This window comes from Pelecanus crispus, chromosome 7 (genome assembly GCF_030463565.1).
Source record: "Pelecanus crispus isolate bPelCri1 chromosome 7, bPelCri1.pri, whole genome shotgun sequence".
NCBI lineage: Eukaryota > Metazoa > Chordata > Aves > Pelecaniformes > Pelecanidae > Pelecanus > Pelecanus crispus.
The window spans coordinates 26,643,477-26,667,339 of NC_134649.1; the positions used below are offsets into that span (position 1 = coordinate 26,643,477).

The following is a 23,863-nucleotide window of genomic DNA, read 5'->3' on the forward strand; positions in this document are numbered from 1 at the left end:
TTGTGAGGTCCTGACTCCAGCCTTTCTGAAAAATGCAGAAAAGAAACTGTAAAAATCAAACCTACTCTATAAGCTTCTTGGAGAAACTGGATCAGCGATAGTATGTGTAGATTGTTTTCTGGTGCAGGCTATCCATAAAGTCTGTGCTTCAGAATTGTAAACTGCCGTTCCTCTTGGTTGCAAAGTAACTATTATTTTTAGGCATGTATTTTTATTCAGTGGTTTTCTAGCATTTGCTGTTGCATGTATTTTGTTTGTTTGCTCTTTCAGGTAATCTTTCAGACTCTAAAGACTCACCCCACAAAGAACCAACTAAAACTCGGCCTGAATCTCCGGAAGCAGCAGCAGTAACTTCCCCTGCATCAGCCACCTTTGGGAAGGCTGTTCAGACACAGCAGCCATGCTCTGTCAAAGCCTCTTTGTCTTCTGACATCTGCTCCGGCTTAGGCCCTGAAGGAGGTGATGTGAACACAAGCTCTGGCCAAGGTGATTTTTTTCATACCAGCTGTTCAGCATGTCTTCCAGCACATGCTAAAATTAGTTTGCTTCCCTTATGCTTGAACTTTTTAGGAGTGGATTTCACTTCTAGTGATATAGGAACATGGACCTTTGACAATCCAAATTACTGGCTTATCTTTAAAAAGATTGTTGCAATATTGTCAGAATAACAAAAGTAAAGTATCTTACTAAGTGTTAATGGTCGGCACTCAAGAAGGCATGCTAATTTTTAGAAGGAAATACCTTTATTTTTGCTAGCAGTGGCTTTATACTGACACCTTTTCTGGAGTCTGCCTTACAGATTTCTGAGTAAAAAGAAAGGAAAACAAAAAAGATATAGAAGGATAGGAGATTGTTTCCCTTGGTTCATTTGGGGCTTTTTTAGCCCCTTGATACTGGTCGAGCCAGAGTTCCTCATTATAAACTATCAAATCATCTTGGGTGTGAGGGGGAAAAAAAAAGAGGAAAAGAAAAAAAAAAAAAAGAAAACCAAAACCAGAGAACCAAGTTATGTTTCCTTTATCTAAGAGATTAAGTCTGTGCATGATTTTGGAGTCCCAGCTAAATGACTGTAGATTGGCTGCGCTCCCCAGTCCCGACCTCTGATATTTCTGTGTATTGCACACCTCCATAGGCTTTGACTGATCTTGTTGCCATGCATATTGGAAGTTATAATGATGGTTAAAATACCTTCCTCTCATTGCACATCCTGCCAAACTAATCTACAAAATATCTATCTGTTCTCCTCTGCTGTTATTGCATCCTTTGTGTATGGTCAATTTACTTACTCCTCTTTGGCAAAGTTAAAATGGAGATGTGGATGTTTAACTAACAAAGCTGATTTGACTGATGGTATAGGACATCTATCACAGCTACTTGTACTTTATAAGTGTCTTTGTTTTCTTCCCTTTATATTCATTTGCAGGCTGGACGGTTTTCCACCAAACGTCTGAGAGAGTGACCTATAAATCTAGTAGCAAACCTCGTACCAGATTCCTCAGTGGACCTGTGTCTTTGTCCATCTGTTTGTATTTGTTCTTTTGTATTTTATCAGTCCATCTTTCTTTTACCCCCTTTTTCCAATTCCATGTTTTATATCTCTAGTATGTTTGGCAGGATGCCCCTTTTTCTGAACCATCTTTTCTTTCTTTTTATCTTTCTTTTAAGTAATCATCATGAACACACCTTATTTATATTAATTTTTCATATGAAAGCTTTTTTTGCACTGCTTTTGGCTCGTGCCTGGGCACCAAAAGCATGTGTGGAAGATCTCATCATTTATTATATAGCCTTATGGTAAATTTTACCCTGGACTTATCAAAGCTTTTGTACTTTATGTGATTTATGTTGAAGTAATTTTATTTGCAATGTGGCAAATATACATGTCTGCTGTCCCGGTTCCAGCGACAACAAAACGAAATCCATCCTTCTGTAGACGAATGGTCTCTTTCACACATGTTTGGACTATGAAGACATGCATGTAGCAAGCTGATACAATACTAGAAGGTCACTGAAGGGTATAACTTCCATACAAGGGCTGTATTAACACAATATACAGTACTGTTTATATCCACTCTATTTTCTTTAATTTTTGTTCCCGCTCTTTGCATGTGGAAATGCTGAGACAATAGTGCTCCAGCTAGTTCTTTCAAAATCTGTTTTCTAGGTGGGCTTTTCCCCATGCATTCACTTTAATTACTTTAAGTGAGCAATTTTTTACGTACTCATAAGCAGCAGGAAGATCTGGTTACTCCAAGGGAGAGTACCATCAACTTTTTTTGTGTAAGCTGATCTGGCTGAAGCACTTTACTCAGTTTATTTTCTTATGACCTTATGTGACCTCAGAGATGAAGTCAATTAGCAGTTCATCAAATCATAAATAAGTAAAATGCAATATCAGATTTTCAGATGATACTTTGAAATGGATTGCTAGGATCCAGTACTTTTTGTTTCAAATAATTGTGCACCTGCTATTTGTACCCTATTTGTATGACTTCTAAATTAATTGGCAATTCAACCAAATGACATCAAGCTATTTAATTAAAAAATTAAGACCTTTTTACCCAATCATATATGCTGCTTTTTAGGCAAACAGATTTTGCTTGTACAATAAAGATATGTTGTGCTGAACAGGTATAGGCCACTTACATATAACATTAGAAAGGCTAATAATGTTCTTGAGAAAATGTTTGGTTAACTAACTGTTCATTTGCATTAATATCAGATCTCCCATTGGAGTTCTACATTGCTCATCATTATCCAAGTGGTACAGATCAAAGGCACAAGACCACTCAAATACACTCCTCCTAATTTTATGAATAAACAATATTTAAAAAAAAAATATTGATTTTTTTTTGTTTGAGGTCCCTAAAAGTCCAAGCACTCAGGTTCTTGAAAACTGATGTTTACGGCTCAGCATACTGAATTTATTATCATACAAGTTTTTAACAACTATTGAAGTCATGAGACCATTTTGCATTCAGGGATTTTTTCTGAGAACCTGAGGGGAATTCTCAGTTCACAGATTTTCCCATTTGGTATTATCATGGACATAGTAGTTTCTTCTTCTGCACATGTAATTCCCAGTAGTCGTTTCCATTAACCTTTCACAGAATTACTATTCAGTAGAATGCAAAAAGACTGAGAGATGGCCATTAAAAACCAGCATATTAAAAATGTTTGTGTGCATGGATATTGTGAATGAAAGGGAATATGTAAATCCTGAAGTTCCCAATGCTTAAATAACTCAGCATGACTAATTGCTTTCTGTTCTCAGCCCATATGCTCTCTTCTCAGTTTCTTCTGGGTGAAGTGTTTGGAGAGGAGCTTTCTGAGTCATATGAGGAGAGTTTCAGGCACTTAACCCTGACACATCCATCCAAAGTCACCACAGCTCAGAAAGCAGAGCTTAGTTTCAAATACTGCCTGTCACTTGAGTTGCTGGACAATTTTCCACAGCTGAAACCTACCAGTAGTTTGATGGGGATAGGACGTTATTTTAGCTTGTTTTCCTAGTGAGTCCAACAGGTTGGTAGTGTGTGTGTGTGAAGGGATGAAGACGGGGCTGTGTGTGGCCCCAAGCGCAGCTGGGGCTGGGACTGCTGCTGGAAGGACATACAGCTGGTGGTTCCATCAAGCTGGTATCCAGAGCAGCCGTGACCATGGGCTTCAGGAAAAATAGTGCTAGATGATGATGATCATGATGGGAATGCCAGCTGGCTCGTGCTCCTTCCCTTCTGGAACAGACATAGGTTGACCCAGCATGTAGGCAGAGCCTAGCGTTTGGACTAGGTGCTAAGCATGTTTGCATCTTTGCTGCAAGCTTGGGCAAGGAGAGTAAGTGTTGAAGACAGGTGGTGAGCGAGTGCTAGGCGTATGAGGCTGGGATGTGGCTGTCCAGTGCAGGCAGCCTCAGTGGTGTGTCTGGGCAGTTCAGGGTCCTGGGTCTGTTCCACAAGTTGAGGTTTCCCTGGGATTTTTTGTTTGTTTGAGAGCTGTTGGGAAAAGTTTTGGTGGATTTTAGGAAATGCTCTGAATCTATACATTTGATTAAGGAAAAACAGCCATTTGGGGAGCTTGGATACTCCAGTACTGTATTAGCAGACAAATTAGCAGCACGCTTTTAAAAAGAAATGTTCAGGTGCATTAAAGATAGTTATCTTGCCCTGGTTACAAGATCCATCAAACTTGAACACTTTCACTGTGTTCTCCCAGAACAGCTTTTTGATCTGTTCCCCATGTCCAATATTGACTTTTCCTTTGCACTTCTCATGGAATAAAACATACTTGATGGGCTTCAGCATAATTTTATCCTGAACTCCTTCCCTGGGTTAAATTGCAAGAGCGTCTTAGGGAAGAGTTTTGTGCTGATTGTGAGTGGAATTTTCAAACACTCCATTTGGCTTAGACTTGGAATCTTGCATAAGGTGATTTTTGTCAGGTCTGTAGTAATTAATATATTGTATGTGCATATGCGATTATGGAAATGGTCTAACAATTTATTGCCATTTCAATTTTATTTTAGCTTTCAAGCTTTTTGGCAGCTGTTAGAGTGCAAATACGGGACAGTGGATTTTTTTCTGTCCTGTATGATATAATAGCTACTTAATTTCTCAGGTAAATCTGAAATTGGAGGTAAACACTCGCTGAACTTTTGCCGTCTTAGATTCAATCTTAATTATGATTCATCTCCTTAACTTTACAGCTATTAAACACCTTGATTTTAGAAGTAATATGATTAATCTGGTGAATTAGGTTTACCAAGTGCATTTTTAATTCAATTTGAATTTAAAACCATTTGTAGCCCATGATTGTCAGTCCCTGCTTCAGGCAATATCACCACTTAGATAATGTTTCTCATCTCTCAAGCAACATGCTAGAGTGATACAATTTGGAAGAAATTGGTGATTGACTCTCCTGTAATACTTTCGTTAAAGTTGGCTCCCTTCACATGCCTATTTTGTGAATCTGTCTAGTATCACTGTTCTCTGTTGCTTCCCCACACATATGGGGGCCCAGGTTTGATTTGGCACCCGAGGTGCTTATAAACTTGTGACTCAATTTTCAGGAAGCAGAGGGATTGGTGATTAAACTTTTTTATATGCATTTGAGCATGTACTATAGTCAGCTGCCTGCTTTTATTTTTCGCAGGCAGTTGCTTTTCATTTGCATACATATTGTGCCAACTGCTACCTATTGCTACATGCAGAATGCTGCAGGATAGTTAAGAAAATAGCATTCTAGTATTACTGCCACTGGTGTTTACATAATGGGAGTTGCTAGCTAACTTTAACAAATAGGCAAGGTAAGGTATATGTGAGGGAAAAGGGGAAAAAAATAAAAATACAACATGGATTGTTCAGTTGTGAATGTGACTTTAATTTGTTATCTAGGCTTTGACATGAGAAACTAAACTTGGTCATGCTTGCATAAGACATCACTGTAGTCATGTCCTGATTTTCCTGGAATAGAAACCTCATTAAACTACATGAAATAATAAGAAAATCTTCCAAAGCAATCCTTCTGTTCCTCCTCATGCCACCTATTTCAAAACACAAACATTTCTTCTCCCTTTTTTCACTCCCTCTTTTCTTTGCTTTCTCTTCCTCAGTCTCTGACTGATATCTCTCCTTTCTCCTTTGAAGACTCATTCAGAGCCTATGTCAACCTGGACCTGCAATCTCTGAGTTTAAAGCTTGCATTTCTGGCACAGTAATATAAAGTATCAACACTGGTTTGATGTAGAGAAAAAGCACATCCATCCTGTATCTTGCTTTTTGCCCCATTCTCTGATTTTGCTCACGTTTTCAAGTGCTTCTTCACAATAAACTTGCCATGCCCCATGTCAGATATTCATCTCCTCCCATACCATAATGATATTCTTCTTACCAAGTCCAAAATACCTTTCAGGAAATTTGGCACTCAAATAGAAACGGTGCCTATGTCTGGCAAGATCTGACAGTCAAGTAGGATTCTCGATACACTTCTGGCACTCTAATTATCTATACAACAGAATTTGTAAAATCATGATGAAGGATGTAATGAGATAATAATGAAAAAAAAGGTGTTGTTTGGTTAAATGAAAACTCAGCTACTCTGCTGGATTATTTTTCTGCACTTGGACAAGGCATAAGGGAAACTCATTCATCGTTACTTTCAATTGAAGTTCAGAATCTCACATTTAGACACAAATCCTACTAATAAAGTATTTGGAAACAATTGGCCTCAGACCTGCAGAACAATGTATCTTTTTGGACTTGTAAAACAGGACTTTTAGGGTTGTTTTACAGTTTGTCTTTGCAGCCAGACTAGCTTGACTCGTTCCTGAAAGCATTTTTGGCCTCCTATCACAAACTGAATTGACATCATTTCCTGCATAAATAGAGTAGGAATCAAAAACTCTTATTAGGAAGCCAAGGCAAGTTGAAAAAAAAAAAAAACCAAAAGAAAAAAACAGCCAAACAAAAAAAAACCCAAACCAAAAAACCCAAACAAATGCATCTTTAAGTAATGAGACCTTGCTTTTGGCATGCTATTGTACTTTTCAAAGCTTCTGAATGGCTGCACATTAAGAAAGGTTTGAGCTGTCCAGTTATTTAGACTTCCTTTACTCACCTGAACTGCTGACTTTGTCTGTTCTTTCTTGCATAATAACTACTTTTTGATTGCTTAAAAGTACAGAAGCTTGTCCATCAGATTTGTTGTGTTTAGTCTTACCTAATTCTGTATGTCTTGTATTGTTTTACCTTGTAGGGTCCACCTTGAAACGACTATGTCTAGGCAAAGATCACAGTAGTAGTAACTATCCCATTTTTGTTTCTCAGTATTTCCTTCATGGCATGGGATATTTTTGGGTTTTTTTTTTATTATTATTTTTTAGTAAAAGCGAGTTGTTTAATAAATAGAGCTGATGCACTTATACCGATATGAAATTAGACTGTATAAATTGTGATACTTTCATAATAATGCATGTGCCGTGATGTCTTGGGAACCACGCATGCTGCAAGACAGTTGTGGTATTCTTTGTGTGTAACACTGTGCACGCATGCGGCGAGAAAACTGGTTTCAGTGTTTGTCTTTCTGAAATACACACCTTTATATGACTGCAGTTCTCTTCTGGAGGAATTTATAGCTTAAAACAGTCTTGTTCCTGTTGAGCTGCATGAAATATTAAACACTAATTGAAGAGCTTTCCTGTCAAAATACTTATTTTTCTCACTGGTCCTTTCCCCAAGCAAAGGAAAAGGAAATGAACAGTATTCACTTAGAAGTTATGTTGCAGGTTGAATGCATGATCATTTAAAGCTTATTCATGTATTTTATATAACCATAGGACTAATTAGTTTACTCTGTTTCATTGGCTGGTAACTGATTAACAGAAAAAAGAAGACTGAATGTTCATGTTTGCTTATATAATAATTTTACTACAGTTCTATGAACTTTTTGCTTGGAGAGATGGTCTTTATTTCAAATCTTTAGCTGTATCAAATATGTTAGCTGAAAAATTACTTTCTATTTTCTGCTTAGGTCAAATTCAGGCACCTTCAGTTGCTGTTCCCTGCTGATCTTGCTGTATCAGACTTGTAGTTACCAACACATAAAAAGGACACATTTTTTTCCCCCCTAGTTCGTCTAGAAATAAGTGAACACATAAAATTATGTCTCTGTCAATATTGTTCCTGTCTGCTTTTATCTATACCAAAAGTTCTGTATCTTTATCTTGTCTCAAAAACTCACATACCCACTATGTCCTCCTCTCTCCTCTTTCTTCTGTACATTCATGGTCCTGATGTTTTTTTTTTTTTCCCCCAAAAATATGCAGATGGCAGAGTAAATGGTCCTAACATTGTCGAGAGAGATTGTGGGTTCCTGGAGCCTTTGAGGTGTAGGAGCCAACCCTACTTGTAACCTATATGACAATTATGTTTTTCCAGGAGGACAATAAACTTATGCAAGTAAAATAAATGATAAATTAATTTTTTAAATGCATGCAGTTTTAGCAAGTAATACATCCTGCCTCCCACTCTCTTATGGTAGTCTCCTCTGAAGAGACTTCGTAAGCCTTAGGATGTCAGTGTTACTGGGACTGCATTAGTTTCTTTTCTCCGAGTCATTAATTTCACCTAGAGAGAAGTTGTAGGCACAACAGCTAGTGGCTGAGGTAACATAATGTGATAGAAAATATGAATGCATTGGACTTGGACCATTTCTTTAAGCAAAGGTGTTCTGTAGAAAGGAGGGGGAGGGTTAAAAGTCTGAAAAGCCACCATTTGAATTGTAGTCGATGAGAAACTGTTTGAGCAGCAAAGTGGTGAAGTAGAGATGCCATCGTCAACTATCTTTGTGTGTGATTTTCCAGGATCCTCAACAAACAGTCTTGTAATGTGTCCTGAGCCGCTCCCGCAATCAACCCTGCAGGTTCAGGCCAACAACAGTAACAACAAGAAAGGGACGTTCACAGATGATCTTCACAAGCTGGTTGACCAGTGGACAAGCAAAACTGTTGGAGCTGCACAGACAAAACCTTCTTTAAACCAACTGAAGCAGAACCAAAAAAGGCAAGACATGGAGCCAAAGGCTAATCCCATGCAAACACAGAATGAGACATGTGGAGTAAGTGGCACTCCTTGAAGAACATACCTTTTGCTATGTGTCTGAAAGCCTTTGCAGAACTCAGATTTGGAGGAGGACATAGACAAAAATTACTTCAGATAGATGCTTCCTATAAATGTCCATCTCTTTTCATTAAGTACTAAATGGGATTTTTTTAAAAGTTGTCTTTTGGAATAATCTTAAGGCATATATATGGGCTGCAATATATATACACATAAATATATATATATTTTTAAATTGCAAACTGCTTATTAACAGCAATATACAGCGATACTCATACCATTAACCATATGTTGCTCAACTTAAGTTGTAACTATTCCTAAAGTTTTCTTCTTTTTGATGTTTAATATTAATCTTCCGTAGGCAGAACAGTGGCTGGGCTGGTGGCTTGGTAGTAGTTCCACTTTGCTTTAGTGGAAGCGGAGTGAGTACTGCGCTGAGATAGGGAACAGCTGAATGTGTTTCTGACCCTTGGTTGTACTGGGAATCCTTGAGGCTCTCTGCCTCATGAAAATACCATCTTCAGAAATGCTGTGAAAGTAAACTACAACAAAATGGAAATTGGAAAAGCCCCCATTCATCCACTCTTAGTAGCAGGAAAAAAACATTGCGACATGCATTTGTGTCTGTGTTCAGTGCTTGTTTTCACGGCAGACTGATGATATGGAGGCAGGCACAAAAATGAATGAAGATGTATCCAGAATCCTAGTTTACTATTCTGTCCCACCCTGGCCTGGGTTTCCAGAATTATTCTTCCTCCTCCTTATGGTTGGATGATTCTTTGACTAATAATTTTTGCTGGATTCAATTTTTTTGGAAGACTGGAAATTGAGCTAAAATAGAGGAAAATAAATTAATTTTAAAAGCAAACAAATAGTTAAAAAAAAAAAAGAAAAAAAAAAAAAACAAAAAACCAGTGAGGGACTGCTTTGTAATCCCTTAAAACCAATAACCAGATAACTGGATCTGGATAGTAAACCATTGCCTTTTTGGCATGTTGAAGGAAAAAAAAACTTGTATGGAGCAGTGGTAGCTCTGTAGTTATTCATGAGGTGAGATGTGCCAAAGCAGGAACCACACTAATGCGTCTGCTTTGGTACCTGGCTGGTTTCAGAGTTAGTAAGGTCACTGACTTCACAGGGAAAAGCATTTGCTCAAATTTATTAAGAAATTCTATGTCAATTCTTACTTGCCATAGATGAACAAACACTGGAGAGTAAATAATCCATTTGCGTAGTGATGGTTTAACTAGTATAAACCACTTCTGGAGTAACAGCAACATCTACTTAAGACCCTATTAATTCTCACAAAATAAGTCAAAGGAGGTGCTAGTAAACACAAATTGAAGAAAGTGATGGTGAGGGCACAGATTTTGTTCTGTTAAGTCACTTCTTACTGTCTTTTGATGTGCTTTTTGCAGCTTGATGTCTTTTCCCCGAGATTCCTGCAGTAGTTTGAAGTATTTGATGGGGGTGTTTTGCCACTTATAACTCTGGAAAAGAGAGTGGTTATTTTGCTTATTTAAATCACCTGTTAACATCAATATAGGGTTAATTTTACCTTCTGCAGTCTTGGTGTCTCTGTTTAAAAGCCTGTGGAGATGGCAGAATATCGCTGAGAGAGGAACAGGAACGTCCCTGTCTTAATATGCTGACTTTAGAGGGTTTATTTCTTTCTAGAACATGGCAGTTGTTCCAGGGAATTAACATGGCCTACTGAAGTCTTTTAGAGATAACTTACCAAGAGCTCAGAGAGGTTGGGATTCTCTGCTCTTAATTTCACGTCATTCCTTGTTGCTTGGAAGAGGGGCAGTCAGTTGGAGACCTTGCAAGCCCCGTGCCAGCTTGCCCTGAGTGGTTTTGTGCATAACGTCTTTGGAGGGCCACGCGGGCTGCAGAAGAGATGCAAAGGTAGATGGCAAATCTTCCTAGCATGGTTATTGTTGGGGTATTTTGGCCATGAAGATGGCACTGCATGCCAGAGATGACAGAAAACAGGGAAATGGATATGATTTAAAAGGCTTTTCAGCAGCACAAAGGCTGTTTTGGGAGTTGAGCATCATTCTATTGATTGTACCTTTTGAAATTCACCCTGAAGGGGAAATTGAAGTTAAGGGAGGAGAGGGCTTCATGATGCTGGGAGACGAATAGGCAAAAGAGGAGGAAAGAAATTGTGTGAAAGGACCCTTAGTCTGGACAGCCAGACAAGTGACCCATAATACCTGTTCTTGGAGTGATGAGTTACATGGGGAGATGTCATACCTGCACTGAATCACCATTGAGTCCACCTTGTAAAATGGTATTGAAAAGACAAAAAGAACTCAGGAAATCACATTAAGGAAGGAAAAAATAGCTTTCTAACAGGGAGCAGACAAAGCTCAGGCTGTACTTCAGTCCATCTGTTAACACCATCTTTTCATTGTCTTTTTGATCAAACACAAAAATGCCTTTGCAAGAAAAGAATAAGGAGCACTAAACAGATTTCCAGCACATCAGAGAAAGTTATAATAAAGTTTTATGTTGGAAATAAAGGCTAGATAAATTGGAAATGTGGTGATTCTGGGTTTGTTTTGTTTTGGTTTGGTTTTTTTACTGGAACAAACTAGCAGGAAACTGTTAGGGCAGGTTGTCTCATATCTTCAAACTGGGTGTTTTGTTTTAGGAGATGCTATTGTTGGTCCCGTGTGATGATCAGAAATGAGGGGCAAGGGGGAGGCAGTATTCATACCTTCACTTCTAAATTTTCTCTGGAGGTTACTGGACAGAAAGATGTCTCCTTGAAGAGTTTTTAAACAGGAGTAGGAGTGATGTGAGTTGTCCCAACCTCTGTAGGTTATAGGTCCCCTGGAACTGGCACCACACAGAGCTCTTGTACATGACACAGAGGCCATGTAGGCAATGAGCATCCTCTTGCGGTGAAAGTCTAATGCTTCTATTATACAAGGTATGACAAAGAAGGCGTCAAACCAAATGGCCCCTTTCTACTCTGTATTCATTTTTTTTTCCAATCTCTTAGGCCAAAGGAAAAGAGCAACAAATCCTTAGTGGTTAGGGGTAGAGTTTTGTTTGGGTTTTTTTAATGTATTATTTTCTCTTACTGTCCACCCACTGTTACTAATATGAAGGGTAGTTGTGTGGCTGATTTCAAGTGTTCTCTTTCACCCTGCAAACAGAGAACTAACTTTCCTGAGTTATCTTTTTTTCTTGAGATGCTTCTACCACCGTCAGCAAATTGTTTGCTGTGTGAATAAAATATATTATTGGTACCTTTTTTTAAACTAAGTGAAGGCAACTCTTTAAGGTTGGAAATCAACTCAGAAGAGAAATTGGTGGTGTGTTTAATAAGAGTTAGTCGTTTTATTTTCTTCCTCTTTATCATCAGAAGTGTAGAAAGCAATAAAATAATTGGGATGCAAAGGAAGACTTTAAATTCTGCTTTGTTTCTGTGGCAGTTACATGTCAGTTTGGCTGCAAATCCTGGTTGATACATATTAGAAGTTTGTGGGGGAACCTTCAGGCATCCAGTTACGTCACAGGAGCACTGAAATTTTCCTTTTCAAATGTTTTATTTAAACATGGAAATACACGTGGATTCTCATCACCAGTAATTTGAAATGTAATAGGAGATACTAGGAAGAACGGAAGTCAAACTGCCTGATAATAGTTATTTCTCTTGTGCTCATCTGTGTTGAAGACATGATGAAATAATCCTTTTTTACAGGTAATTGTGGTTACCACCAGTCAAGGAATACGCCTAGGAACATGAGCTGCCTTGTGTGTAAAGAATACTGAATATTGCATAGTTAAAGCTATAATTTGAAGATGACTGGGAATAAAGGGATTACCAAAAATATGTTTTCTATTCTTCATACTATTACATAGCTCCGTGGATTTTAAAGAAAAAACTATTACCCAAAAAAAGGTGTAAACACGTTCCAAGTCCATAATAAGGTTGTTTCTGTGAAGCATGCAGGTCTGTGTCAGTTGGTGACGCGTGCTGGGGCTTAGATACCATCAGTAATAGCTCCACATCTGTTTGCATTTAGTCATCTTGATTTTAATGAGCTGGCTGCCTGGGAAGCAGGCTTTCTGGAGATAGCCACAGATGCGAAAATGGAGTGGAAGGACTATTAACACCTTTTACTGTGTCCTCCATCTCCAGTGGATTGGAAGAATAATTAAAAATAGGATGAATTTGTGTTTGAAGCTATTCAACACTGCCTTCTTAGTCTGAATTTCAGGACAGCTTTCCAGGAACCTGGAAGAACATAAACACAAATCTTCAGTAGCACCTAAGAACTTTGGGTTTTCCACAAACTGGAAAAGGGTGATAAAAAAAGATATATTAGCATCCTTGCCCTGCTTGTGTTAGCAGCCAGCTCTAACCCTGTCCTGCAATTCAGACGGTTTTGTTTCAATGGTAGTTGGACCATACAGAAGTAAAACAGAAATGCTATTAACGTAGCCATCAAAATGTAGCTGGAAGAAAAATAATCTAAAGCCTGCATTTTTATAATGAGTTGTGATAGTTATGGTCAGCTTTCACAGCAGAATTACCCGGTTTCATCTGTTCTAATGTAAAAACATAAATATTTATGATGTTTATAAGTCGAACACAACTATTGGCTATCTACTTTCACAATGCTGTAGCTATGAATATGGCTAAAGTGGCACTTTAGACCTTGCTTGGTAAAGCATAATGGCAAGGTAGAGGATTAAAAAAAGTGCAAAGAACAGATTTTTTTTTCTGAACTACCATAGCCTTTGTTCAGTGGGGTTTGTTTAATTTTTATGTATGTTTTTGTGTATGTTGTACTTGTGTATATAATATCCTTGTTTTCTACATAGGTATGTATGATTATTTGGGGAAACAGGAATAAATGGCGGCAAGGGAAAGACTGGCAGCAAAAGGCAGGCATTTGGGCAAGCAGGAGCAAGAGGTGGCTCTTACCTGGCAGGGACTTGTACAAGCCCTCGGGGCAGAAGTTTATTAGTGCAGGGAGAGTTTGGCAAGCGCAGGAGAGGAGGCAGTGTCAGCGGAGGTATGAAGGCAGCAGGCTGAAATGCCGCCATACGTGTTCATTAAGTAAGTTTATTGCTTCTTTAGAGGAAGCTAATTGAGATGCAGAGAGAAAGGCAGGAGGAATTTCACTTCCTTCCCATATAATATGGGATACATTTTAGGATGTCAACCCAGTGTCCCTTCAAAAAAAAAACCAAAGACCAAAACCCTATTAAATATCTCTAGCAGACAGACTTTTTTATATGGTGATGACAGAGATAAATTTTGCAGTGCATTTGTTAAATTCATTAAGTTTGAGACTTTGTCTACCTTATCAGCCTGCTTAAGGCCAGGTCAGCTGACTTTACTAGGCTCTAGACAGGCAACAGAACAACAGAAGTAAATTACTGTTGTAATGTTAAAAATGAAGTAATGCCATCTGTAGTTGGCTAAGTCATACTCAATCTCATTCCTCGTTGCTAGTGTTGCATCATCTAAACTTGAATTAGGAAGGGAAAAGACCACTTCTGCTTTACGCTGCTGCAGGAGGATTGGATTATTTTAAATAAACCCGAAACACTTGTCCTATATGACTGCAGGCTATGGCTATAAAGATCTTTTGTTTTTCAGTGGTCTCTAAACATTGAGCTGGATACAGGAGTCTGATATTGTACCACTTGTTTTCAGTTCCCAAGACAACTAAAGTACAAAAGAAACAATTCGTACCCATATCTTCAAGCTGTGCATAGAATACCAACGTGCAGAAGATGCATTGGAAGCTGAAGCCTTGTCACTGCTAGGATATAGTGTGCTGTAGTTGATGCACATTTTGGAATCGACAGCTTGTGCCAGAACTGGCACCTTTTGAACAAACTTGCAAAAATGACAAGGTAATAGCTAAGAGGAGAAGTCACCTGGGCAAGCAGGGAGCTGCAGGTAACAAACGCATCCTTTCAGCACAGAATTGGCCAGCTCATGAGTGACGGGAGAACTTACGGGCTCACAGTTTCACTGGTGAGCTTCAGCCCCCTGGCAAGCTGTAGGGCTTGTGCTCAGGGGTGAAATACCCTTACCACTGATAAGGCACGTGGCTGTGCCATGCATCTCAGGGGCTTCCTTCAATGTACCTCCGTTAAAATACCAGCCTGATTGATGGAAATGCCGAGCGAGTTCTGTTTACAGCTGTAACTTTGACCCCAGTGTAGGTACACACCTTATCCATCACTGCATGAATGTCCATCTGCTTCCCTTTGAATTTTATGAACAAAGTGACTTGTAGTCTTCTGGGTTTCCTAAAGCTGGGAAATCTATAGCTTCTTGTGCTGTTTTGAGGACCATGCTGGTGTGCATTGGTTTTGATGTTTCAGTCAGCATCTGCATTCAGGAAGAAATGGGTTGTTTTGGCATCCATCAGTGTTGGGTCGTCATAGCTGGTTAAAAGATGATGGCTAAAAATGGCTTTGACCAAGACTTTTATTCAGGGGAAGATGCAAGAGATGTACTGTTGCCTCTTAAAGGGTGTGTTTTGCTCCCTTGAAGCATGTGACAAAGGTAGAGGAAGCAACCTTAAATCATTAATGTGCATTTGTCATGACATTAAAACAGGTTTTAATAGGTATGTATAATGGTTGTTTTTGGACCATGATGTCATTTGATTCCTGGTTGCACATACACAGCCTTAAATACAGCTGCTGCTTTACTGAGTAATTTAGCTGAGAACGAAAAAGTCAAGAAGCATGAATTGGGTAGAGGTAGATTTCTCAGCATTTTAAAAGAACTGAAAATAAACTTGTTCAAGTTAGAATTTTTAAATAAGACCACTTGCTAAAATGTCACCTTACATTTTCAATGCTACTGTATAATCTATTACTTGTATAAGAAATTATATACTTTAGTTAGGTACATTTACAGGCACCTGTCACAGTTGTCTAGTGTGGTGGAAACGACCATTTTGAGGGTGTTAAAACGGGTCTTAATAATAGGTTAAAAAAGTCTTCAGGTCTTAAAAATGTGTCCTCAGTTAATTTTGCTGCTGTTAATTTTGGTGGATTTTTATACATTAATGATGTTAAATTCATTATACCAAAGCAACTGTTTCTCTTAGTTCAGTGCTCACCATCAGATTCATTTCAGATTAGAACTGGAGACAGTGAAGTGATGAAGGATATCGGATATTTCTGTATTTTTCTAAAATTTGGTTTGGAACACAGGTTAACGCCCCAAAATAGTAAATCCCAGAGTGAAATTGCCATTTTTATTTTTAATTGAGAAGAGATACTAAAATCAGAAACACAGAGTAAGCATTCCACAGTCTTATACATATATTCAATTTTTTCCACTGAAATTTCACCTTCATACCGGTTTTATCAACTTAATGTGAAATATCAAGTTAACGGGAGATTCCAGGACCTAAATAATACCATTTTTTTCTTATGCCATGACTAGATGCTGGCTCGGTGGAAACCACGGCAGGGAGTTGTAAATTCTGTGAAATTAAAAACGTAATGCAATGCTGCAAACTCCATCCACAGAGAGAGCGGGCAGCATTTTGGATAAAAATTGTTTCCGTGGCATTGCGCATGATGGAGCGTATAATTTGGGAAGCTTTGCCATCCCACTATTTAGGAAGGATAGCTTTCTCTGTCCTTCACATGCAAAAACTGAGTAATTGAAGTGGATGTTAATAGAATTTTAGAAAAGTAGCTGGAACTGGTTCAAGCAGCCCCTGAGGCAGGAGCAGCTCCCGCTGTGTCCTTGCTGGTTTACCTCGCCTGGTCTCAACCACCACCAGTGCCAGGTATTTGACTGCTGTGGAAAATCTCTTTCTGTTCTTTGCTACCCTTAGTTCAGTGAGGCCAAATGACCCAGCACAAACAACTTGTTACAGAAATATGTGCTAGAATTTTTAAAACCTGTTCTGGGGATGGCTGTAAGAATTTGGGTTTTTTGCAAGATTTGGCTTTTTGCAATTTGGGGGTTGGGGTTTTTTTTGCAAGATTTGGGGATTGGGGTTTTTTTGCAAGATTTGGGGTGTGTGTGCAAGATTTGGGGGTTGGGGGGGTTTTTTGCAAGATTTGGGGGGAGGAGTTGCAATATTTGGGGTTTAATAATTCCGTTCAATTCTGCATTTAGTTTAATTTGTTTACTTTTATGCACAAGACCGAGCATAAAAGACACTTGGGTTACTTTGGATACTCAAGGTTTTTCATGGCTTTTTGGGTGGCATTCAGTTCTCACCTGTTCAGTGTTGCTTCTGGCCTCCTTAAATAGCAAGATTATATTCAGACCGCTTTCCTCTCATCCCTGTATCAACCTTTACTATTAATTTCCATTTTTTTTCCTTTAAAAAAACCCACACACAAACAAAAAGGAAAAAAAAACCCAAAGAAAAAGCCAGCCCCCAAGCTCCAAGGACGCCGTGCCACCCCTGTGCTCCCCCCACTGCCAGGCTGACAGCCAGTTGCAGGTGCCCAGGCGCGGGGCAGCGGTGCTGCCGTGGAGGCGAGTGGAGGCAGGCCGCGGGGCGCTGGCGGGGGCCGCAGGGCGCTGGCGGGGGCCGCGGGGCGCTGGGGGAGCAGCGCCGCCGCGGCCCCAGCACAGACACGCGTGTCTTGGCATGCCAGCGCTGCCTGCGGCAGTTGGGGAGAGAGGAGCTTAATAGCGACGCTTTTTCTACTTTTTTTTTTTTTTTTTTTTTTTTTTGTAGGTTAATTCGGTAAGAATGGGATTGGGGGAAAAGTGCGTTGTTCCAGCGTCTTGCCCCATGCCCGCTGCATTAGCTCCTGGAGCTTCACCATCCCTGCCAGTGCCTATGCCAGGGCCTGCCCTCTCTGGCACAGTGACACCTTATGTGATGCCTCTTTGTCAGTACGGAGGAGTTTTCCCTACACCCGTTTACGGAGTGCAATGGTCGGGGCCGGCTGCACGGTCTGGGATTGTCGGAGGTCCGAGCATTGCACAGTTCTCACCTCTCGGCAAAACCTGCTTGCAGATGTACCCGGTGCCGCTCCAGCGACCTGCTGCCGAGCCGCCTGGCCCGCACCTGCGAATGACATAGCTCGGTTGCCTTGCCATAGGTAACAACGGTTTCTGCGTTGTCACGGGGAGTGTTTGATCTGTAGGTGCCATATGTGTTAGATGAGGCGGGGGTCCGGGTCAGGCCCGCTAGCATACACAGCCATACACTGCATCCAGCAATCACTGTGAAATGGTTTCACAAAAGATAGTTTGTTTGTTCTGGCAATATTTGCTTATATTTCATTGCTGAAGACACTTTATTCTGTTGTGTTTTGATGTTTTACACTTGCGATCCTTAAAGTCGATGTACTTGAATTGATGACTAGAAAATTGTACTAACCCCTGCAGGAGTACAGTGCCTTGAATTTCAGCTTTTCAGTTCCAGCTGGAAAGAGATGTAAAATTATTTGAAAGGTGTATTTTATTTACAATCTGCTTGTGAGTTGAAGTTCTTTTTATTTGCACAGATATTGAAGGTTTACAGTCAACGTTCTTCATCAGTTTCATTCTGCTGTAAATGCTTTTATTTCAATTCGTGGGTTGAATTTTCATTTCTGAAGCTTTTAAAAAACGTAATTGTGAGGTGAGGTTTGTTTGAGGTGCTGATCAAAAAATTGTTTGTACAAGGAGTAGTGAAATGCACATTTTAAAATAGGAGCATTTACAGAGTGATCCAAATAAGTTGTAAGTAAGGACAGGTAATAGCTTCAGGCAGTGCAATTCATTCTCTTCCCCAGTCTTTGGTAAAGTTGTTGTTGACAGCAACTTATTTCTCTAACAGGCAGGCAAATACTGTTTTCTTCTGGATCAGCTGCAAATTGGATTACATTTTCTTTCCCCTACTCAGCTTTTATAATTTAGTTAAATTACAAATTCATGCATGTTTCATAAGTGAAAAAATGTAACTTAAATCTTGATCGTAGGAGAACACGTCTCCAGGTTACTGTAAGAACTGTGTAAGTACAGCACTTTTGTGTATTCTGGTTTCAGTTCACCCACTGAGGTTAAGAATGGTGTTTTGCCACTGACATGCTAGCAGTATTCACACTAAAATGGAATAAAAATGTGATGCTATCCTTTTTCATATCTGATACTTCAGTTTTGAAGTCTCACCACCTCTTATTTCAAATTTTATTTTTAGATTTTTTTTTTTTAGTTTTAATTAAGTTTGTGCTCTAGGTGTGGCATGGACACCTCTCTCCTGCTTGAAAGTTGTTTTTTGCCCATTTTACTGTGCATAGAGTCTCCATCTGCACCTCTCAGTCTAAAGGCACAAAACTGATTTGCTGATGGTAAGTCTCTTTTCACCAGAAAGCGCTAAGGGAGAGCATTAAAGGCCCAGGTCACGAACCATGCGGTCACATCTGAAGGCACGTTGCTCTGTATCTCTACTGCAATGACATTTTATACGGTCTGCTGAAGGGCAGAGACGTCTTGTACTGCCAAGCTGTGAATTGTATAGTTCTATTGTATTTTGAGCATTATATCTGTCTAAATTATTTTGTTTGTACCCTTTGAATATATTATTCCATCAATTCAGTTAGAATTGAATTTTATAGACGATTACGCAGAGTCTTCTGCCTGGGCAAAATACTTACTGTAGTAAGAGATTTCTGTTCTCTGTAACATGTATCTTTAATTTGTTTGGGTTTTTTAGATTCATGTCTGTATGCTTCATGAGCAAATATGGAAAATATGTTCTCACACCAGTTTTCCTTTGGCTTGCACTGAATCTTACAGTTTATGTCGCTATTGCCTGTTGTATAGTTCATCCCTTGTATACTGACAAAGTCAGTGGCACTAAAAACCCCGAGAAATTGTATAGATTAAAAAGAAGAAAAATAAACACTTTGTGCTTGAAAATTGTGTGAAAAACCCAGTATTTTTCTAAAACGTAGAATTGTGTCCATTCCCAGCTGTTCTGGGAATGTGTTTTCCGTTTGTTTTCCAGACTCTTACCCCCTGACTTGTGTAGAAGGAGCAGATGTGATGCCTCCACTGTTTCTCAGGTTCTGCCCATAAGAGACATGTCCCACCTCTTGGCAGTAGAAGTGAAATGGTGGTCCAGAAGTCACGTAGTGCCACCTCGCAGATTATGTTGCTTGAAATCCCCTGCCTGCTGCAGTATTTCTGGTGTTACGCTGCTGCAGAGCAGACCAGACTGGAACATTAAATGGGTTCCTTTAAGCAGATGGTATCTTCAGTATTGCTGGTGGTACACGTGATGATGCTAGAGTTTGGTAGGTGGTGAAAGAGGCACGTGGACTCTGTCTCTCCTACACGGAAAAGTCCTAGGGAAGCCCTTTTAACTTGATCCTGGCATCATTTAAATGTGAGGAAGCGAAGATATGAAATTCAGCCCCGATGCAAGCACCCTCTTAGTGGTCGCCGTCATTGGTGTAGGCTGCAGGAGAACTTAGGAAAAGACGTGCAGGAAGAGGTTTGATACTTCTGCTTCTGTGTTCCTGTGCATCCGACCCGTGTGGCTTTGCTGTATGTGCTGCGTACGTTTGAAACTCTGCGAGCTGTGCTGGAGCTCCTGGGAGCTCCTCTCCCAGGCCGGCGGCTGCATTGCATGCGCTGTGCGCCCAGGGAGAGCCGGCGATGGGCAGCGGGGGCAGCCTGTGATGGCGAGGCTTAAATGCAGCTTCCAAATTTCTAGTGGGTGTGTTCCTAACTATTGCATCTTTACCTGGTATTGGAGCCAAATAATGGCTCAGAGGTTGATATTTGCATTTCAGTATTTGTTATTTTAATTTTCTGATAGCTGTCTTGGCTGCAATTCTTCTGACTGTTAACTTCAAGCTATGTTTTGTTACCCTCCATTGTGCTGATTGTGTCAAAGGATGCTTTGAGCCTCAGTGGCTATAAACATGAGATTAAATAAACGGGACAACTTCTTGAGCAAAAGGTGAGCAAAGAAGTGAGAGGGACCTGAGGGGTCTGTGCTGCACCATCGGAGGTGGGGGGTCTGTACCCAAAAAGATATTCCCCTGCAGATCCCAGAACTGAACTAATTTTATTCCTGACTCTGAATATTGCTTTGATGTGCAGCAAGCAGTGGTCAAACCCACTGGGTAGAATTCCTCATCTCACTGGCTGCAGGCCTGCAGCCATGTCCCATACCTCTGCCTTCTCCCAGCATTCCCAGAGATGCTCTGCAAGCGTGTGTGTGAAGTCACTATGGATCCTTAGCTTTAAATACAAGGTTTCAATGGGAGAGTTCACAGATCCCCCAATCTTCAATCTTATAGAAGTTACAGGAACTTAATACAAATATTGAAAGAATGTTTTGAACTGCCAAATCATGCACCCAGTAGTTTAGAAATGCCAAATTAAGTTTGCCCATATGCCATTAATTTGGCTTTCTGATTGCCATACATCATGATGGAGTATCTAAATGTGCAGTCACATCCTGTTTCCCTACCACATGCCCAGCTTGCTTGGAGTAGGGCTGGGCAGGGATGAGAGCCGCTGCCACCGCTGCTGCTTGTCTGCCGTGGGAATGCAAAGCAGGGAGTGGGAGATGGCAGGGAGACACATTTGGATGGTTTAAGGCTCTTCTGCAAATCCTGATTCAACCTCCCTGACACAGATTTCATTCCAAAGAATGATATAAAATTGTCTGTTGTGGTTTCTTTGCATGTTTAACTTTGGTCTTCATTCTACAACTTTAAAGAGGAAATAGTGCTTCTCTATTACTGTACACCTATCTCCAAAGTGCTCCTCTTTTGCTGTCTACTGTAGAACTTCTTTACTTTTCTCTGAAATATTTGACAATGGTTGGTATCAAAGACAAGATGAGGGATTGACTGGCCTGAATGTGGCAGTCTCTTTGCTCCTACAGAGGTATCTATGTTTGGGACTAGGGCTCTCTCTTGTGCTAAATGGCAGTATTTCTGAAATGGACTACTTAAGTTGCAGGTTTTGCCATTTGGTATTTGTGGAAGGAAATCCCTAATACTTTTGAATCAGTCATTAGTTTAACTTGGCATTGTCGATAGTTACTCTTTCCCTTCAAGCATTTTTTTTCATGGTCTCAGTGCACTATTTTCAATTCCAAGAACATTCAGAATTTTTCCAAACAAGCCCCATGGACTTAGCACTTGGTGGGGCCATGTAGGTATTGTTCAGTTAGCCATGTTTGAGTAGGAAGAACATCTGTCCTCCTACATTCTTTGGAAGTTAGCTTTAGAGAGTTGTAATCAGAAGTCTCCCTTCTGATATGATTTGACCTCAGCATTGCTTTCCCTGTTCCCCCCTAATTAAGCAAAGGGTTCAAGTCTTTTTGAGTAAGACTGATGTCTCAAATGTTAGCTAATATGGCAGAAATTTACCTAGTTTTCTGCCTTGCTGCCAATTTAGCCCCAACCTGAGTTTTCAATAGATGCTGTTGAAGTGTTGGCCTGGAGACAGAAACCACATATGAAATAGTTCATGACTGTGTTTAATACCTTAGTAAGATTTCCTTGCATTCTCTGATTTCTTGTCTGCCCTTCTCAGTCCATGATTTCTGGTTATGTTTGTGGAAAAGGATAGCGGTGCTGGAGAGGTGTATGGTTGCTTAATGTTGGCAAGGTCTCTCTGCAGAGTATATGAGCAGGGAGTTCATGTGCTCTTCATTGTCATAGATGGATGTATATCTTGCTATGGGATTGAATTTATAAAATGGCAAAACCATAATCGTATGGAATTTCTTGCTGTGGTTACTTACTATTGATTGAATCCTTGAGGAGCATTTCTTTGATTTGTGGTGTTGAGCTGTGGTTGGCTGGTGCTTAGGCAGGCTGAGCTTCAGTTGAGTATTTGGGCAAGCTGTCTGGTGTGCTGGTCCTTGTGGTGTTTCTTCTGAAGGAATCTGGTAAATACAATTATTTTCCTGTCTATATACTCCTGAAATGAACTGTTGATCAGGTGGGAATTGTGTTGTGACTTACATGTATCAGTGACTTTTGACTGGCGCAATACTTGCTTTTTCAGGTAGGTCTGTTTGTGGAGCCATCCCTTGCAGATGCAGCAGGAAAGTGATGTTCCAGCCCTGACTGTGCTGGCTCTTTTATTAATGCAGATAAGCTCCAAAAGTGCAACAGAATGAAATGGATTTTAGGAGCTGTCAGGTTACAAATTCTGCATTATGAAAGAATTTGTTGCTCAGAGGGATTTGGATGTACTGTCATGCTGACATCAGTTGTGTCGGTAAATAGATTACGTGTAACTGATTCATCTGAAAGTCAAGCTTTTACCAGGACGTGGCAACTTTTGTAAATTATGTGGTCTGTTCTGCTTCTTTTTTCAGAGTGATAGTTGTAGTGTACTATCAAGACTGCTGCTCTATACGCTTGCATCTGTATTTGACTAGAAAACTTCTCCCTTGAAATAACTTTCACATGAAAAGTTTAGAGGCTGCATAATTCAAGCTTTGAGCCTTACATGCAAAGCCTTGTTAAGCTTTAGATTTTGCTTGGTAAGTGTGGAGAAGCTATGCATAGAAGATGACCTACTATTTTGATAAAGTATCTGTTATAACAGTGAAATTCTTGTCACAAGTTCTTGGTTTTTGAAAGTCTGGTGATTGAGGGAACCTTGGATTAATTTCTTTTGATGTAGGGCCACTGGATGAATTCACACCATATATTTAGTGTGGTGGTGTATTCACACGTTAACAAGGGTGTAGGAAAAGTTAGGATTTTTTTTTTTTTTTTTTCCCTTGGAAAGGAGCAGATCCCCATACTTTGCTTTTCATTACTGAGGCACTATTGAGTGCAGCTATGGCACCATTGCTCTTGAGGAGCTTTAAGTGACAGGATGGGCATGGTGAGAGCCTCTTGAGCCACTCTTCTGGGGACTTTTTTGTGTCTATCATAGAATTGTTTAGGTTGGAAAAGACCTTTAAGATCATCAAGCCCAACTGTTAACCTAACACTACCAAGTCCACCACTAAACCATATCCTTAAGTACCACATCTACATGTCTTTTAAATACCTCTAGGGGTGGTGACTCCACCACTTCCCTGGGCAGCCTGTTCCAATGCTTGACAACCCTTTCAATGAAGAAATTTCTCCTAATATCCAATCTAAACCTCCCCTGGTGCAACTTGAGGCTGTTTCCTCTCATCCTATCAGTTGTTACTTGGGAGAAGAGATGGACGCCTACCTTGCTACAACCTCCTTTCAGGTAGTTGTAGAGAGTGATAAGGTCTCCCCTGAGCATCCTTTTCTCCAGACTAAAGAACCCC

The 23,863-nt window shown here is 40.0% G+C and overlaps 1 protein-coding gene across 1 annotated transcript in view; it reads left to right on the top strand.

The window, feature by feature from the left end:
* WNK2 (WNK lysine deficient protein kinase 2) overlaps positions 1-17,668 on the top strand; it is a 113,168-nt gene extending 95,500 nt beyond the window's left edge. Inside the window, exons 24-28 of the mRNA XM_075713519.1 lie at positions 271-486; positions 1,424-1,522; positions 6,751-6,795; positions 8,357-8,610; positions 17,318-17,668. Of these exons, the coding sequence (XP_075569634.1) occupies positions 271-486; positions 1,424-1,522; positions 6,751-6,795; positions 8,357-8,610; positions 17,318-17,668 (965 nt within the window). The remainder of the gene's footprint in view (positions 1-270; positions 487-1,423; positions 1,523-6,750; positions 6,796-8,356; positions 8,611-17,317) is intronic.
* The last annotated feature ends 6,195 nt before the right edge of the window (positions 17,669-23,863 follow it).